Genomic DNA, 17,439 nt, shown 5'->3' with positions numbered 1-17,439 from the left:
CCGAACGGAATTTCAGATCCAGGTAACAATTCGATGGGGCAGTCGTAAGACCGATGAGGTGGTAGACAATCAGCCTTCTTTTTATCAAAAACATCCTTAAACTCAAGGTATACTGGAGGGACATGCTGAAGACTGTCGGATGCAGGAACGACTGCCATACAGGTAGCTGGAACTGGAGGAAAACAGTGTTGAGAACAGTAAGAGGATGTAAAAGAGACCTTCTTTCTGCTCCAGTTAACTTGGGGGTCATGGGCCTGCAACCAAGGGAGTCCTAAAATAATAGGGAACATGGGAGAAGAAATCAAATCAAAGCGTAGGAGCTCCTTGTGGCCCGAGTCCGTGATGGTGAGAATCGGCTGGGTCTCTTGTGTAACTGGTCCGGAGCGAGGTAAAGACCCATCAGCCAAGTGGACAAGAAGATTTTGTTTTTTGTCTTGGAGAGGGATGTGAAGTTTTTGAGCCACAGAGATGTCCAGGAAACAACTGCACGCTCCGGAGTCAATTATGGCCGGTAGTTGAATCCTCTCTTCCGCCAGCTGCAGAGAAACAGAAAGAGTAACATAAGACTGGGTGAGGTTTGTGGCTTGATAGTTCATAACAAATTGCAGAGGTGGCTTACAAGGTCTCACTGGGCAGTTGCGAAGGTAATGGCCAACCCCTCCGCAGTACAGACATAGGTTAGCCTGTCGTCTTCGTTGCCTTTCATCTGGGGTGAGACGAGGGCGAACAAGTCCTAGCTGCATGGGTTCCCCTTCCGTGGCCATGGGGCCAGCAGGGACCGGAATTGGAGGGTAAGGAGTGGTCGACTTGGGGAGCATCCAGCTGGGCCGAGGGGTCTGAAGGCGCTCAGAGCGACGCTCCCGCATGCGCCTGTCCAACTTGGTGGCTAATTGAATCAGGTCCTCCAAAGAAGCGGGGGTCTCCACTCTAGCTAATTCGTCCTTCAAAGTTTCGGAAAGGCCTTGTCGGTATTGGTACCTGAGGGCGGCCTCATTCCAGCCGATGTCAGCTGACCACTTACGGAACTCGACGGTATAGTCCTCCACTGGTCTCTTTCCTTGTGTTAAGGTGTGCAGAGTGGCTTCAGCTGTAGCAGTACGTTGTGGGTCATCATATAACTGACCCATAGAGTTAAAGAAGGTTTCCACCGAGTTCAGGAGAGGACTTCTTTGTTCCATAAGGCTATGTGCCCATGCCTGGGGTTCTTCAGATAGTAAGGAGATGATAAATCCAACTTTCACTATTTCAGAAGAAAAAGTCCTTGGTTGCAGGGCCAGATATAAGGAGCAGGCATTTTTAAATGCCCTGAATTTTTTTCGGTCGCCCGAAAATCGCTCAGGCATAGGTACCCTTGGTTCAGGAGTCGCCATCACCAGGGCAGGCGGTGAATGGGCCTGTGGTAGGGAGGCCCTGCCAGGGGGCGCTGGTGCTGCGTTAACTGGTGAAGGTGTTCCTGCTAATTGCTGAAGACGGCTGTCGATTTGGGTGTACCCATCTTGCAATTTCTGCACAGCGTCTGCAAGGGCTGTAACTTGCTGGCACAACATCTCCAAAGGTGAACCCGCTCTGTTGGCCTCTGTCATGGCTGGTTTGTACTATCAGCAATGAGGTACTCACCGAGGCCAAGATGCAGAGAGCGGTGGCTGTTGCGACTCAGCGCACACCACCCCTGGAGGTGATACAGGGAATGGGTTGCACCAAGAGGCACAAGCCTCCAGCGGGATACCTGACTTGAGTGAAGGTCTGGAGGAAGGCTTGTGCAGGATGGACCGGACCAGAAGGTAAGCAGCCAGCAGGTCTGTAAAACAAGTAAAGAAAGTGCAGAAACAGGCCGAGGGTCAAACACCAGTAATCAGTGCTGGAGCCAGCAAGGCTGAGTGCAGAGGATAATCCGGAGGCAGGCCGTGGGTCAAACACAGGTGATCAGTCCTGGAGCCAGCAAGGCTAAGTGCAGCAGACAGAGAATAATCCAGAGGCAGGCCGAGGGTCAAACACAAGTATCAATCCAGTGCGCAGCAAGGTTAAGAGTAGGAAGTCCGTTTAAACAAGCCAGGGGTCAGGTCAGGAGAGAATCAGCATAGTCTTCAGGCAATCCGGGTCAAAGCAGGAAGTGGCAAACAGGAACAGGAAGCGGCAAACAGGAACAGGAAGCAGGGAAACACAGGTGAGCTGAGACAAACCAGCAACTTGTCTGTGTGCTAAGGATCCTTTTATAGGCTGGTCAGGGAATTCACGTTATGCGTGTGCTTGAGCGCACTTGCGCACGCCTCTCAGTAGGGCTACGAATGTGCGTGCACCGGAGCGCCGATCCATGGCAAATTTGTGTGCGTCTATGCGCAGGTAGATGGTGAGTTTGATTCAAATTACTTCCCTGATATGGAGGCACACAACACCCACTAACTCCTGCATATGCCTGTATTAGAGAACACAAGCAATAAAGGGTAGCTACAGGTGTATACTGTGCTGGAGGCACACAACACCGAAATTAACTCCTGCAGATGACTGTATTAGAGAACACCAGCAATAAAGGGCAGATACAGGTATATACTGTGCTGTGCTGGAGGAACACAACACCCACTAACTCCTGCAGATGCCTATATTAGAGAACACCAGCAATAAAGGGTAGATAAAGGTGTATACTGTGCTGGAGGCACACAACACCCACTTTAACTCCTGCAGATGCCTGTATTAGAGAACACCGGCAATAAAGGGTAGATACAGGTGTATACTGTGCTGTGCTGGAGGCACACAACACCCATTAACTCCCGCAGATGCCTGTATTAGAGAACACCAGCAATAAAGGGTAGATCCAGGTGTATACTGTGCTGGAGGCACACAACACCCACTTTAACTCCTGCAGATGCCTGTATTAGAGAACACAAGCAATAAAGGGTAGATACAAGTGTATACTGTACTGTGCTGGAGGCACACAACACCCACTAACTCCTGCAGATGCCTGTATTAGAGAACACCAGCAATAAAGGGTAGATAGAGGTGTATACTGTGCTGGAGGCACACAACACCCACTTTAACTCCTGCAGATGCCTGTATTAAAGAACACCAGCAATAAAGGGTAGATACAGGTGTATCTCCTCCTAGCATAAAACTTCCTAGCATAAAACTTCTACCCTTAACATGTCCCCTCCTAGGACATATCTTCTCCCCCACTTCAAATCCCCCCTCCTAGCACAAATCTTCTTTCTCCCATCATCCTTTCCTTTTCCTACAACAATACATACCCCCTGTTGCCCCTAAAATCTCCCTCCCAGCACAATCCCCCCAATCTCCTTGTGGCACCTCCCCTCCTTATATGATACTACAGTGCCCAGGGCAGCCACCCCTCCGCCCCCCCCCCCCCCCCGTCTCGGCCCTGAGAAAAAGTACTGTATGTAGACATAGGATAGGACACATCCCTTGCCACGGCCCCTTAAAGGGGAATAATAAAAATAAAAATTCTTAGTTATACCCACAAATGTATTTTTTTTTTACCACTGCTATTCCTTTATACTGGGTTTTACAAATGCAACAATTTAGAAATTAAATGAAAGGTTTAGCACTGGGAAACCCTTTTTGAATGATAAAAAGTGCATTTTATATACTTTCATATACAACTATATAGATCAGACCAAAATGAGGGTCAAATGAAGAGGAAAGAGGGACTTTGTTCCAAACCAGGGACAGTCCCTCAAAATCAGGGACAGTTGGGAGCTATGTGTGATATTATAACATCACGCTGACCCCCGAAGGTCATAGAGACTGCCGGGCACCATCTGGTCCTCAGTCTTCTCTATGGTAAACGGCCCCTGCCAGCTGATTCATTTTCCGGCTCACCGATTGCACGGTCGAGATGGTAGAAGCACTGGAGGGTGGTGGTAGGGGGGGAGTCCCCTCCCGCCGCCTGTAAAAACAAGCAACCGGCTAAACAGCTACTATGATTGTTTTTACCGTGTAGGGAATCGCCGGCAGAAAAAAGAAGATATCTGTATGATGCCTACAGCTGCACCCATCATACCGATATCTCCACTCAAATTTCCAAACATCATATGATGGCCTTGGGTGGGAAGTTGTCAATGCGTGTTAAAGTTGAAGCAAGTGTAAATGAGCCCTTAGGGTGAAAACACACATCAAAACAATTTTTTCCTTGATAGTGTCTCCTTTTGTAACATACAAACTTCACAATGTACAGTGGAACCTTGGTTAATGAGTAATGTGGTTAACAAGCATTTTGAAAGACGAGCAACTTTTTTTTTTTTAATTCTGACTCAGTTTGCGAGTGTTGTCTCGCAAAACGAGCAGAATTCAAGCTAATGTGGTGTGCAGTTATGCATTTGGCCAGAGGTGCGGGGGCAGTTCGGAGCCGTTCGGAAATGCTCCATTCCCGAGTGTTTCCGAGCCTTTCCAAGGGTTTCCGAGTTCAGCTGAGCTGTCCCCGAGTATTTCCGAGGCTCTCTGATTCCCCCCACCTCTGGCCACATGTGGTATTGCATGCAATAGAAGTCAATGCGGAACGTTTCCATTGACTTCTATGGGGAAACTTGCTTTGATATGTGAGTGCTTTGGATTACAAGCATTCTCCTGGAATGGATTATGCTCGTAATCCAAGGTTCCACTATATGTAAACGCTAAAAAAAGAGCTTCCCTTATTTGCTTCCTTTTGGTCTGTTAAATATACCACTGAAAGCATTTTGTTATGTTTGTTTAATAAATGCAAAAAAATACCTGTTGATCCTGCCCGACATCTTGTCAGCTAATAACCTCCTGTACTGACCGTTATCGGCTACAATGTACTCAGTGCTAGGACAAGGTCATCTAGAGCCCAGGGAGAACATGTGAAACTGCCACCCCCCTCAAGATGTATGGGCATTATACCACTTCCAAGGACAAATCCGCCCGCATGCTGAAATCCCCCCTCTCAGCAAAATTTTTTGCCCCCCCCATCCCCGCTTCCAGCTTAAATCTTCTCTCTCCTCAAATCCCCCCAGCACAAATTTCACCCCCCCCTCCAAAAAAAAACAAATCACTCCTTCTAGCATGAACTCCAAATCCCCCCCAGCACAAATTTCCCCCCATCCTCCTTCCTAGCACAAATCCTCCCCTACCCCCCAGCACAAATTTCCCTCATCCTCCCTCCTATCCTCTACCACATTTCCTCTTCGAGCACAACACCCCCCCCCCCCAAGTGATACAAAAGGTAGTTGGGGGGGGGTGAGTTGATGGAGAAAATTAAAGTATAATTGTTAGGTGAAGGCAGAATAGGCTGAACAGAGGGGTTTTGAGGGATCGTCTAAAAGTAAACAGAGTAGGAGATAGTCTGACAGATTGGGGTAGGGAGTTCCATAGGATAGGAGAGGCTCTGGAGAAGTCTTGGAGGCGGGCATGGGAGGTGGTGATGAGGGAACTAGAGAGCAGAGGGTCTTGGGAGAAACAAAGAGAACAAGTAGGTTGATATTTTGAGACACGGTTAGTGTTGTAGCTGGGGGCCGAGTTGTGGATGGCTTAGTAAGTTGTTGTTAGTGCTAAACACAATTTCAGGGATTTCTAAAATATAAAATATAATATATAAAATATAAACCTAAACCCAGCGCACCTATGGGTTCAGATGAACTTGCAAACTCTAAACAATTAGCACCATAAGGTGCTCTCTCCTCTTTAGTGCTTAGCAGCTGTTATAAATACAAAGACAATACTATACAATGTGGTTGACCCTATGAGTCAAACACTAAGGCCGCGTACACACGGGCGGACTGTTCGCCCAACTTTGTCCGTCCAACAGTTTCGGCAAACAGTCCGCTCAAAATTTGCATGAGCGGACTTGCCCACACACGAGCGGACTGTTTCAGCGAACTGTTTGACAAACAGTTCGCTCAACTTTTGAAATGAACGGACTCGCCCACGTAAGGCGGAGGCAAATCCGCCCATTTCGAGCGCGTGTACAGGTAGGCGGGGCCCGCGACGGAGACGTCGCGGGCTCCGCCGCCTGGAATGGGCTTAAAGGGGAACCCCAACCCCGAAAAAAATCGGCGTGGGGGTTCCCCCAAAGTCCACACCAGACCCTTGTCCGAGCACGCTACCCGGCCGGCCAGGAAAGGGGGGCGAGCGAGCGCGCCCCCCCTCCTGAGCCGTACCAGGCTGCGTGCCCTCAACATGGGGGGTGCCTTGGGGAAGGGGGGGGCCGCGCGGCCCCCCCCCACCCCAAAGCACCTTGTCCCCATGTTGATGAGGACAAGGGCCTCTTCCCGACAACCCTGGCCGTTGGTTGTCGGGGTCTGCGGGCGGGGGGCTTATCGGAATCCGGGAGCCCCCTTTAATAAGGGGGCCCCCGGATACCGGCCCCCCACCCTATGTGAATGAGTATGGGGTACAATGTACCCCTACCCATTCACCTGTAAAATAAAGTACAATAAAAAACACAACACAGGGAAAAAATATTTTATTGCACAGCTCCGGGGGTCTTCCGTCTTCGGGGGTCTTCTCGCCGGACTCCTCCGCTATCTTCGTGTAGCTCTTTTGCTAGCGGAGGAGTCCGGCTTTCTTCCTCCCCGCCGCCGGCCTCTTCTCCCGACTTCGGGGGTCTTGTCCCCCTCTTCGGTTCTTCTGCCGGGCCACCGCGCCTTCTTGTAGCTCTTTTGCAGGCGGTGGCCCGGTCTTCTGTCGCCGCTGCCTTCCGTTCTTCTGTCGCCGCCTTCGGTTCTTCTGCCGGGCCACCGCGCCTTCTTGTAGCTCTTTTACAGGCGGTGGCCCGGTCTTCTGTCGCCGCCGCCTTCCGTTCTTCTTCTTCTTCTTGTTGTTCTTCTTCTTCTCCAGGAGATGTTGACACGTCGCTCTCTCCGGCCGGAATGCCAGAGCCGCGCTGTGCGGTCACTTATATAGTGACAATGAGGCGGGGTCACATGGTATATGTCACATGGGTTGGTCACATGGTGACCCCGCCCCCTTACGATGTCATAGTCCCCATGTGACATCAACCCATGTGACCAACCCATGTGAGATATACCATGTGACACCGCCCCATTGTCACTATATAAGTGGCAGCGGAGCGCGTCCCTGGCATTCCGGCCGGAGAGCTCGTCAAGTCAACATCTCCAGGAGAAGAAGAAGAAGAACAAGAAGAAGAACGGAAGGCGGCGGCGGCGACAGAAGACCGGGCCACCGCCTCAAAAAGAGCTATAAGAAGGCGCGGTGGCCCGGCAGAAGAACCGAAGAGGGGGACAAGACCCCCGAAGACGGAAGACCCCCGGAGCTGTGCAATAAAATATTTTTTCCCTGTGTTGTGTTTTTTTTTTGTACTTTATTTCACAGGTGAATGGGTAGGGGTACATTGTACCCCATACTCATTCACATAGGGTGGGGGGCCGGTATCCGGGGGCCCCCTTCTTAAAGGGGGCTCCCGGATTCCGATAAGCCCCCCGCCCGCAGACCCCGACAACCAACGGCCAGGGTTGTCGGGAAGAGGCCCTTGTCCTCATCAACATGGGGACAAGGTGCTTTGGGGTGGGGGGGCCGCGCGGCCCCCCCTTCCCCAAGGCACCCCCCATGTTGAGGGCACGCGGCCTGGTACGGCTCAGGAGGGGGGGCGCGCTCGCTCGCCCCCCTTTCCTGGCCGGCCGGGTAGCGTGCTCGGACAAGGGTCTGTTGTGGACTTTGGGGGAACCCCCACGCCGATTTTTTTCGGCGTTGGGGTTCCCCTTTAAGCCCATTCCAGGCGGCGGAGCCCGCGACGTCTCCTTCGCGGGCCCCGCCTACCTGTACACGCGCTCGAAATGGGCGGACTTTCCGAGCGGGAACAGTTTGCTCATTTCGAAAGTAGCCTACACACGGGCGGACTGTTCGCTCAAACACAGTTTCAGCGGACAGTTTTTCGGAATTTCCGAAAGACTTTGTCCGTCCAACTGTCCGCTGAAACTGTCCGCTGAAAGCCAACACACGGGCGGACTGTCCGCCCAAACACTGTTCAGCGGACAAGGTTGGGCGAACAGTCCGTCCGTGTGTACGCGGCCTAACAGCGCTCCATTACACAATCCGAGTGGTTACTCAGATCTTTAAAAGAGCTTACAACTAAAAAACTCTTGTTATACCAATATACATCACATGCCAAACATGATTATCATATTTCAATTAAAAAGAGTCCTTCTAGCGGAAAGTACCATATATACTCGAGTATAGGTCGATCCAAATATAAGCCGAGGCCCCTAATTTATCACAAAAAAACTGGGAAAACTTATTGACTCGTGTATAAGCCGAGGGTGAGACATGCAACAGCTACTGTTACAGTGTCCATCCCTGTGTCCATCCCTGCCTGTGTCCATCCCTGCCTGTGTCCATCCATGCCTGTGTCCATCCCTGCCTGTGTCCATCCATGCCTGTGTCCATCCCTGCCTGTGTCCATCCCTGCCTGTGTCCATCCCTGCCTGTGTCCATCCATGCCTGTGTCCAACCATGCCTGTGTCCATCCATGCCTGTGTCCATCCATGCCTGTGTCCATCGCAGCCTACCTGTGCCAATCTGCAGCCTCTTTGTCCTTCTGCCGCCTCTGTGTGCCATTTTGCACCGATCTGCACCTCATCTGTGACAGACGGCGGCCATTCCACTATTCAAAAGCCGCGCCTCCCTGTCTGTGATAGGCGGAACACTCAATTTCCCAGCAGTCAGTGTTCCGCCTATCACGGACATCCTCTCATCCTCGTCCGTAGTATGAGAATGAGCGGATGTCCGTGATAGGCGGAACACTGACTGCTGGGAAATTGAGTGTTCCGCCTATCACAGACAGGGAGGCGCGGCTTTTGAATAGTGGAATGGCCGCCGTCTGTCTGCACGACACACAGATCGGGTAGGCAGACGGCGGTGACTCGAGTATAAGCCGAGGGGGGCACTTTCAGCCTAAAAAAAGGGGCTGAAAATCTCGGCTTATACTCAAGTATATACGGTAATATAAATAGAGCAACGTCTTTCCCCATGAGATTATATATCAGAAGCAGTAGATGACTGTCCTACACCATCACCGTTTCCACCAGCGTGCGTTCCCACATAGATGGCCGCTTACCAGAACGCCTCTGCAAATGGACCTGTATATACTGGGTCTTTCAGTATGACTGATTCTTCAATGCTCCTTACTCCTCCGCTCTCTAGCATAATCTCCTCATTACTCGTGAGCATGTAGAAATACAAGGGGACTGGTATAGTGTTATTATTCAATATGTGTTGGACTATCACATAAAATCCCAATAAAATACATTTACGTTTTTGGTGGTAATATGACAAAATGTGGAAAATATCAAGGGTATGAATACTTTTTTTAAGGCACTGTATATTGCTCATAAAAAGATTATTCAGGTTGGTTTCTTTTTTTGGTCCTATAATATGACCAGCTGAACGAAGAAGAAAACAGGTATTTCCATGTCTCAGCACGTTTTTTTTATTGTTCTTTTATAGAAACTTATCTCATTCTCTCTGGCCTCAGAAACCGCTGGAAATGTTTAGAAGCCATCCTGATGAAGCTAATGACTACCCCAAGACCTGGATCATTACCAATCGAAACATTATCTACGAAAAGAGCCTTGTAACCCACACAGATAGCGAGTACGCATACATCTACACCTACTTCCACAAGACCATGGCAGAATCCAAGTACGTCATCCTGGAGGTCTTCCGAATACAGAACTACTTCCAGTGGATAAAATACTCACAGTATGTCCGTCTTATCATTTCTTATCAGTCTGTGAAGATGCTTGGTCACTATACAAGGAGAACTATTATGCCTTGTACACACGGTCGGACATTCCGACGACAAAATCCGTCAGATCGTTCAGAACAAGGTGACGTAAACCAAGTATGTCGGGACTATAAACAGGCCAGTAGCCAATAGCTTTCGTCTCGTAATTTATTCTGAGCATGCGTGGCCCTTTGTCCGTCGGAATTGTCTACACACGATCGGAATTTAAACGATTGGATTTTGTTGTCAAACAATTTTAGATCCAGCTCTTAAACTTTGTGTGTCAGAAATTCCGACAGAAAAAGTCAGATGGAGCCCACACACGATCGGATTTTCCGACAACACGATCCGATCGCACAACGAATAGAATAGTGCTGCGCTATACGGGAAAATAGGGTGTGGGAGTGGGTAAAGGAGGTATTGGACTATTTAACAAGAGGCAATAGTGCACATAAATCACATAAATAGAATTGACTGCAGTGTTTCATGAAATAAATATGAATAAAAGAGGTCACGGTCTGTGTGAAAGAACCTCTTATAGATAATGTATAGGTACGTGATTTCGCCTGTAGGAGCTGCCGCCCCACAGTACACATGCATGGGGTGGTCGGCAAGCAGTTAAAGCAACATGCCAATTAAAAAAATATTTTTTTTCTTATTTTTTTCTTAAATTGTTCCTTTGTTTAACCCCTTATTAACACTTAATTTACTTGAATTAGCCAAATTAACTCCTTATTCTCCTTCTCCATTTAATTATTATTTTGCTGCTGATTTATTTTTTGTTCACTTCTATTTCATAAACTATTAATAATTAATAATAATGTATTTTTTTGTTTGCTTTGTTAATATTTTTAAACCTTTAAAGTGGCTGTAAAACCTATTTTTAATCTTTATGCTACAGGTAAACCTATAATAAGGCTTACCTGTAGCTAACCAGGATATCTCCTATACCTGCACGGTTTAGGAGATATCCTCTGTCCCCTGCATGTGCCGATGACATCGGCACATGTGCACTAGAGCAAAGTTACACAATGGCACCTACGTGCCGCTGCATCAGTCTGCGTGCCGTTACCGGTGTCTCCCACACGCATGTACAGGAGTGACATCATTGTGGCTCCAGCGCTGTGATTGGCCGGAAGTAACTCCGGGGTGACATGTCAGCAGCAGGAGGGGGAGACGAGGACAGCTTTGGGGGCTTCAATCTGAGGTAAGAAATACACAATGAGCTATGCATACTAGCTCATTATGTTTTTGTTGTCTTTACTTACTTCCTTTTTAACATATATTTACATGTTTCACATGTAAAAAGTGCAAAATAAACAAAAAATTTAATTTATTTAAATTGTAAATAAGTTTTCAACGCTTTTCTCCATTGTTGACAGCTGAAGTGTAAACAAAAAAGTGTCGGTAGGTATCGGTAATTGGTATTGTTTAACCACTTCAGCCCCGGAAAGATTTGCCCCCTTAATGGGCAGGCCATTTTTTGCAGTTCAGCACTGCGTCGCTTTAACTGAGAATTGCGCATTCGTGCGACGCTGTACCCAATCAAAATTGATGTACTTTTTTCCTCACATGTAGAGCTTTCTTTTGGTGGTATTTGATCACCTCTGCGGTTTTTATTTTTTGCGCTATAAACAAGCAAATACTTTTTTTTTCCTTTTTGCTATAATACACATCTAAAAAAAACAAATAAAAAAACAAATGTATTCATCAGTTTATGCCGATATTAATTCTTGTACATATTTATGGTAAAAAAAAATTGCAATAGGTGTATATTGCGGCGATTTTCACAGGAGTGTCGGCCTGCTGCCGTATAACGAACGCTATACGGCGGCTGGTTGGCAAGCGGCTAATCATGTTAGGGAGTCTTCAATCAAGACCTTTCAGATGAGACAGTGAGTACAAATTGATAACAAGAAAAAGGTTCTTTTTATTCCATACACTGCAGTGGAGAAAATAGTACACAAAACACAGTTAACTCAGCTAATGAAGTGAGCAAAAGTGAAAGTGCTTCTCTATCGGCAGGAGGATAAAGATAGCAATTTAAAACCTTACCACCAGAAACAACACTAACATAGAAATGTCTGCCGTAATTAAAATCCACAGCATCTACCAAAAACTGAAATGTAGTTTTTGGGCAGTTTCGTTAGAGAATACATTGTTTGTAAAATTCATTAATACAAACAGTCATATGTTTATCTTTTTAAATTTTACAGGAAGAAAAAATTCATGCAAAGCATGCTTAGAGAAACCAAAGACGGTTGCTTGGAGCGCTACCTGTTCCACGGCACAAAATCAAACCACATAGAGGCCATTTTTAATCAGAACTTCGATCCACGTGTGTCAGGCAAGAACGGAACCCTTTACGGTAAAGGGAGCTACTTTGCCAAGGATGCCAGTTACTCTCACACTTATGCTCCCGCCTCCCCCGAAGGTCACCACTTTATGTTTCTTGCCAAGGTATTGGTGGGGCGTACAACATTGGGTAATAACTCTTACACCCGACCACCACCGTTAGATGAAGAGTGTGCTTCAAGCCTTCTCTATGACTCTTGCGTGAACAAAGCTAAAGACCCAACAATATTCATTATTTTTGACAATGACCAGTTCTACCCATATTTTATCATTAAATACCAGAAGTTGCATGATGTAATCCTTCTGGATTAAAGAAGACCTTAACACGAATACTTCTTTTCTGTAGACTCATAGTGAATTACAGGACTCGGCTTGTCAACTTTTATGGAAGAGCTGTGAAAATGTGTATAGTTTGAGGTCTTATCCAGGACAGACTGGTTCTTACCTTTCATGGATGAGCTGTAGTATGAATAAAACCTAAAGTATTGTCTGAAAATAGTTCCTAGTGAAAATCACCAGCACTATACGTAACTCATTATTTTTGACAATGACCAGGGGTACTAATATTTAATTGTCTTATATCTAAAAGTGCAAAACGTTTTTTCGAATTATAAAGGCCTCAATGTAATTACTTATTTTCTTTCCATTTACACACTGCGGTTTACGGGGGTGCTTCTTAACCTCAGTCCTCAAGTACCCCCAAGTTTTGGGAACTTCCCTTAGATAAAATAGCTCTTATCAATACCATGTCATTGATATTGATTTAAAACAGCCGTGCAAAGTAAAGAAATACCTGAAAACATGGCCCGTTGCGGGTACTTGAGAACTGAGGTTGCAAACCACTGGTTTATGGGACTTAGCTCCTCAACCTTTATGAAAGAGCTATGGAAATGTTTAAAGTTTGAGGTTTTATCTGAGACAAACTGGTTATTAGAGAAGGTATGGCCTTGATGCTCATTGAACTGAATAGGCAGTCCGGGAGATATCCCCCAATGTTTTTTTTTTCTCAGCACAGTTTATTCTAGAGATGAGTTTAGACTTCAAAATAGCAAGAGGAAAAAATGTGCCCATGGGACTTTTTAGAGTTGCGCCTAGGAAAAAAAAATAAAGTTAATACCACTTTCCATAAAATTCTAAATATTCAATACTCAAGTTAAAAATTGACACAATGAACATAACATATGTCATGATATTAAAAATTTTACTTTGGGCTGCTGACACACTATTCTGATGTCACTTCTCAATTGTTACTTGTACTACAGGCTTTTACACAGCCCTTTATCTACTTCAGTCCTGTCTTCTTGGGTCCCCCTGTGCGCCCGAACTGGCTGGCCCATCTTCAACTCCCGAACTGAGCGTGTCCTTGGGTGCCCCTCTATGCCTCTGCCCTATCTGGGAACAATCCTATGGATCTTGTTTCCCCCTTGATTCCTATGTTGGTGTATATACTGGATTTGACTATCTCCTGAAGAAGTGAGCATTGCTTTACGAAATATGTTGAAATATAGTCCAACCTGCTTATCTCTGAAATGCTGCTTATATTTGAAAATATACATCCAAGTTTATATGTACGTTTTTCACCACTTGCTTATTGGGCACTTAAACCCCCCTCCTGTCCAGAACAATTTTCAGCTTTCAGAGCTGATGCACTTTGAATGACAATTGCGTGGTCATACTAAACTGTACCCAAATTAAAATTTTTATAATTTTTTTCCCCACAAATAGAGCTTTCTTTTGGTGGTATTTGTTCACCTCTGCGGTTTTTCTTTTTTGTTAAAAACAGACAGAATTTTTTTAAAATATATATATATTTTTTATTATATTTTGTTCTAAAATTTTAAAACAGGTAATTTTCCTCCTCCATTGATGTACGCTGATGAGACAGCACTGATGGGCACCGATAGGTGGCAGTGATGGACACTGATGGGTGGCAGTGATGGGCACGGATCGATTACACTGATAGGCAGCACTGCTAGGTGGCACTGATTGGCAGCACTGGTGGGCATTGATAGGTGGCACTTGTGGGCACTGATAGGTGGGACTCATGGACATTGATAGGTGGCACCGGTGGGCACTGGCAGGTGGCACTGGCAGGGGGTAGTGATGGACACCGATGAGGCATAATTGCCTCTACCTCTTCGGGACCAATGTCCCTTGCAGATAAGCCGGTGATCTGCTTTTTTTTCTCATCACACTGTCAGCGTGAAGAGAAAAAAAAACAATTACCAAGCTTTTGTTTACATCATGTGATCAGCTGTCATTGGGTGACAGCTGATCACATGGTAAGGGGCCGGGACCAGCCCCTTACTCGGATCGGTGATCACCTGAGTCTCAGTGACTCAGTGATTACAGCGCGCTCCGTATTCATCCGATCCCCCATAGAGGAGAGCGGAGCTCTAACAGGTCCGTCTCAGAGACGGACCTGTCATCCGCCGGCTCAGAGGGGATCAACGGATCAATCCCCCTGCTGAGCAATCAGAGTCCATCAAAAATGGAGAGCCTCGTATGAAAGGGGCCTTAAGGCATCAGCATACCAAGACATTTTGGACAATTTCATGCTCCCAACTTTGTCGGAATAGTTTAGGGATGGCCCCTTCCTGCATAGCTCCCAGCTGTCCCTGATTTCGAGGGACTATCCCTGATTTGGAGCAATGTCCCTCTGTCCCTCATTTGTCCCTCATTTTGGTCTGATCTATAAAGATGTATATAACAGTTACTTTTTATCTGTTAAAAAGTGTTTTCCAGCGCTAAACCTTTCATCTAATTTCTAAAGGAATAGTAGTGGTAAAAAAAGCAATTGTGGGTTTAACAAATCTTGACTTTTTTTTTTACAATTCTCCTTTTAAAGGGGCGTGGCAAGGGGTGTGTCCTATGCCTGCATGCTTTTTCTGATAGGTGTCCCTCATTCCCATCTCAAAAAGTTGGGAGGTATGCCTTCCTGTTCCAACATGACTGCGACCAGCGCACAAAGCAAGTTCATGTGCGCGTAAAGACAGGCATCCCAATACTTTTGACAATATAGTGTATGTCCTGGTTAATTTGTTAACTTAAGATGTAGAATTTTGTGTAAAGGTATTAACTTTTTTTTCTTGGTGCAACTCTGAAAAGTCCCATGGGCACATTTTTCCTCTTGCTTTATTGTTAGGTTAGGGACTGAGTTCCGCCAACTTCTTTGCACTTTTGGCCACTCTTAGTTTAGGAGTTTGGACTTCTTTTATGAAAGTTATAGAGCTGAATATCACCGAACAAAGCTCCTTCCCCTCTTTGAGTTATTGGAAAACCTAAAGAAAGATAATTAAATGGAGTTTCAGAAAATAAAAACAGTTTAAAAGAGTTGAAAATTTCAAAGGGAATTTTGGTGCTTAATCTGAAGCATCAAAATTCATCACTACTGCTGAGGTGACACTGCTGTTTCATGGTGATGCCTTGTGGCATCCTGTGTCGCCTCTTCATCTCCGGTAGCAGCTAACCATCTTCTATTTGTTGTTCGATGGGCTAGGTGCCAAAGGAAACTGGTTATCTGCCTGAAGTTCTGCTTGAGGTCTAAATTCTGGTGGGTGGTGGCTTTTTTCTATTATTTCTTGGTAGATCTACTTTACGTTTTTAGTTCTTTTGTGAAGTAAGTAGAGGGTTTACAACTTGACCTTTGTCACACTGATTCCCCACCCACTTCATTTTGGCATTATAGAGCTTGCTAAACTTCTAAAACCGACTTCTTCTTGGATTGTTCAACGTTGGTGGCCATATGAGAGTCAACCCCGTTCCATCCCAAGCCGTTGCTGCACATTTCTGTCTGCCTCCAAAGGCATTGTCCTTCAATTATGACAGCTCCACAACAAACATTTTCAAAGGAACTCATAGGTTTTGGGGGAAGGGATAGGGGCACAAGGGGCATTAATATAATTTAACCGCCTGCGCCTTTTTCTCTCTGTAATGTACCGAGCATTTTTTATTTGGGAGACATTTTGGTTCTGAATAATACAATGGGCCCAGGATTGTTTAGCGGGACGTCAATGGGGGCTGAATCAATTCTGGCCATTTTCAAGTCAAGGGTTTTTTTTAAAAAAAGCATAGGGAACTGGGCACTGCCAAAAGGGATATGTGCCAATGCAATAAAAAAAAAAAACATTCCGTTCAACAGGATGAAGCGATTTTAATAATGTTTCAAGTGAAACATTAAAAAAGCAAAATTCTTTTAATAAAGATGATTGGGGGGATGCACTAAACCTGCCAGTGAAGTGGTGCACCCCCTATCATGTGTTTAGTGTATTGCAGCAAAAACTGACATTTTGTGAATAGAAAATGCCATTTGTGGTCATTTACATTTTGCTCCGTGCACACGAGCGGATTTTACATTTGAAAAACTTGAATGGTTTTTCTGACAGAATTCCACTCAAGCCCGGCTTGCATACACACAGTCACACAAAAGTTCGCTGAACTTTTGACCGTCAAGAACGTGGTGATGCACAACACTACGACAAGCCGAGAAAATGAAGTTCAATGCTCCCGAGCATGCGTAGAATCGTTTACGAGCTTGCTACAGACGATCGGAATTTCTGATCGAAACTTTTTCCGACCAAAAAATTGAGAACATGCTCTCAATCTTTTACTGGTGAGAATTCAGCAAAAATCCAAATCTCGTTGGTCTTTTGCTGGCCGAATTTCCGATCGTGTGTACGCGGCATTACTGGATAACATTTAGTAGTAGCTATGTTCTTGTAGTAACTCCTGATGTTCTGATATGGCTCATACTCCTTCTACACTCTCATTACCACTGCTTCACTTGGAGGCTTCTTTCAGCACTTACTGTCTACATACACTTGCTCCAGGGTCCGCTGCACTTCACTAAAAAGTGGACCATATCTGTGACAAGTGTGTGACATCAAAGCCGCTTGTAGTCACCCCAGGAGCTTCATTTTTAGGAAGTTGTCAACCAGTTGAAGGAAGTCCCCCAACAAGGCTTTCATGGCTATAGTGGTGTTCTGAAGTCTTAGCCCTTGTACACCGACGGAAAATGTCCGATCGGACCGTGTTGTCAGATAATCCGACCGTGTGTGGGCTCAATCTGACTTTTTCCGTCGGAACATCCGGCCGACAAAGTTTTAGAGCTGGGCTATAAAATTTTCTGACAACATGATCCGATCGTTTGTAGAAAATTCCGATCGGACAAAGTGCCACGCATGCTCAGATCAAATTCCTAGACCAAAGCTATTGGCTACTAGCCTGAACGCAGTCCCGTCGTAACGAAATAATGTCATCACGTTACGTACGATCGGATTTTCCGACAACTTTGTCCGACCGTGTGTATGCAACACCAATTTCGGACAAAATCCGACGGATTTTGTTGTCGGAATGTCCGACCGTGTGTACAAGGG

At 46.1% G+C, this 17,439-nt stretch overlaps 1 protein-coding gene across 1 annotated transcript in view; it reads left to right on the top strand.

The window, feature by feature from the left end:
- Positions 1 to 13,284, top strand: part of LOC143961396 (protein mono-ADP-ribosyltransferase TIPARP-like) — a 58,989-nt gene extending 45,705 nt beyond the window's left edge. Inside the window, exons 5-6 of the mRNA XM_077470663.1 lie at positions 9,430 to 9,684; positions 11,926 to 13,284. Of these exons, the coding sequence (XP_077326789.1) occupies positions 9,430 to 9,684; positions 11,926 to 12,376 (706 nt within the window). The 3' untranslated portion in view covers positions 12,377 to 13,284. The remainder of the gene's footprint in view (positions 1 to 9,429; positions 9,685 to 11,925) is intronic.
- The last annotated feature ends 4,155 nt before the right edge of the window (positions 13,285 to 17,439 follow it).

The sequence above is a fragment of the Lithobates pipiens genome, unplaced genomic scaffold (genome assembly GCF_037356315.1).
Source record: "Lithobates pipiens isolate NorthernLeopardFrog02 unplaced genomic scaffold, aLitPip1_a1.2 Scaffold_8, whole genome shotgun sequence".
NCBI classification, from domain to species: Eukaryota; Metazoa; Chordata; class Amphibia; order Anura; family Ranidae; genus Lithobates; species Lithobates pipiens.
The sequence above is the reverse complement of the archived record's forward strand: the minus strand, read 5'-3'. Positions and strand labels throughout refer to the sequence as shown.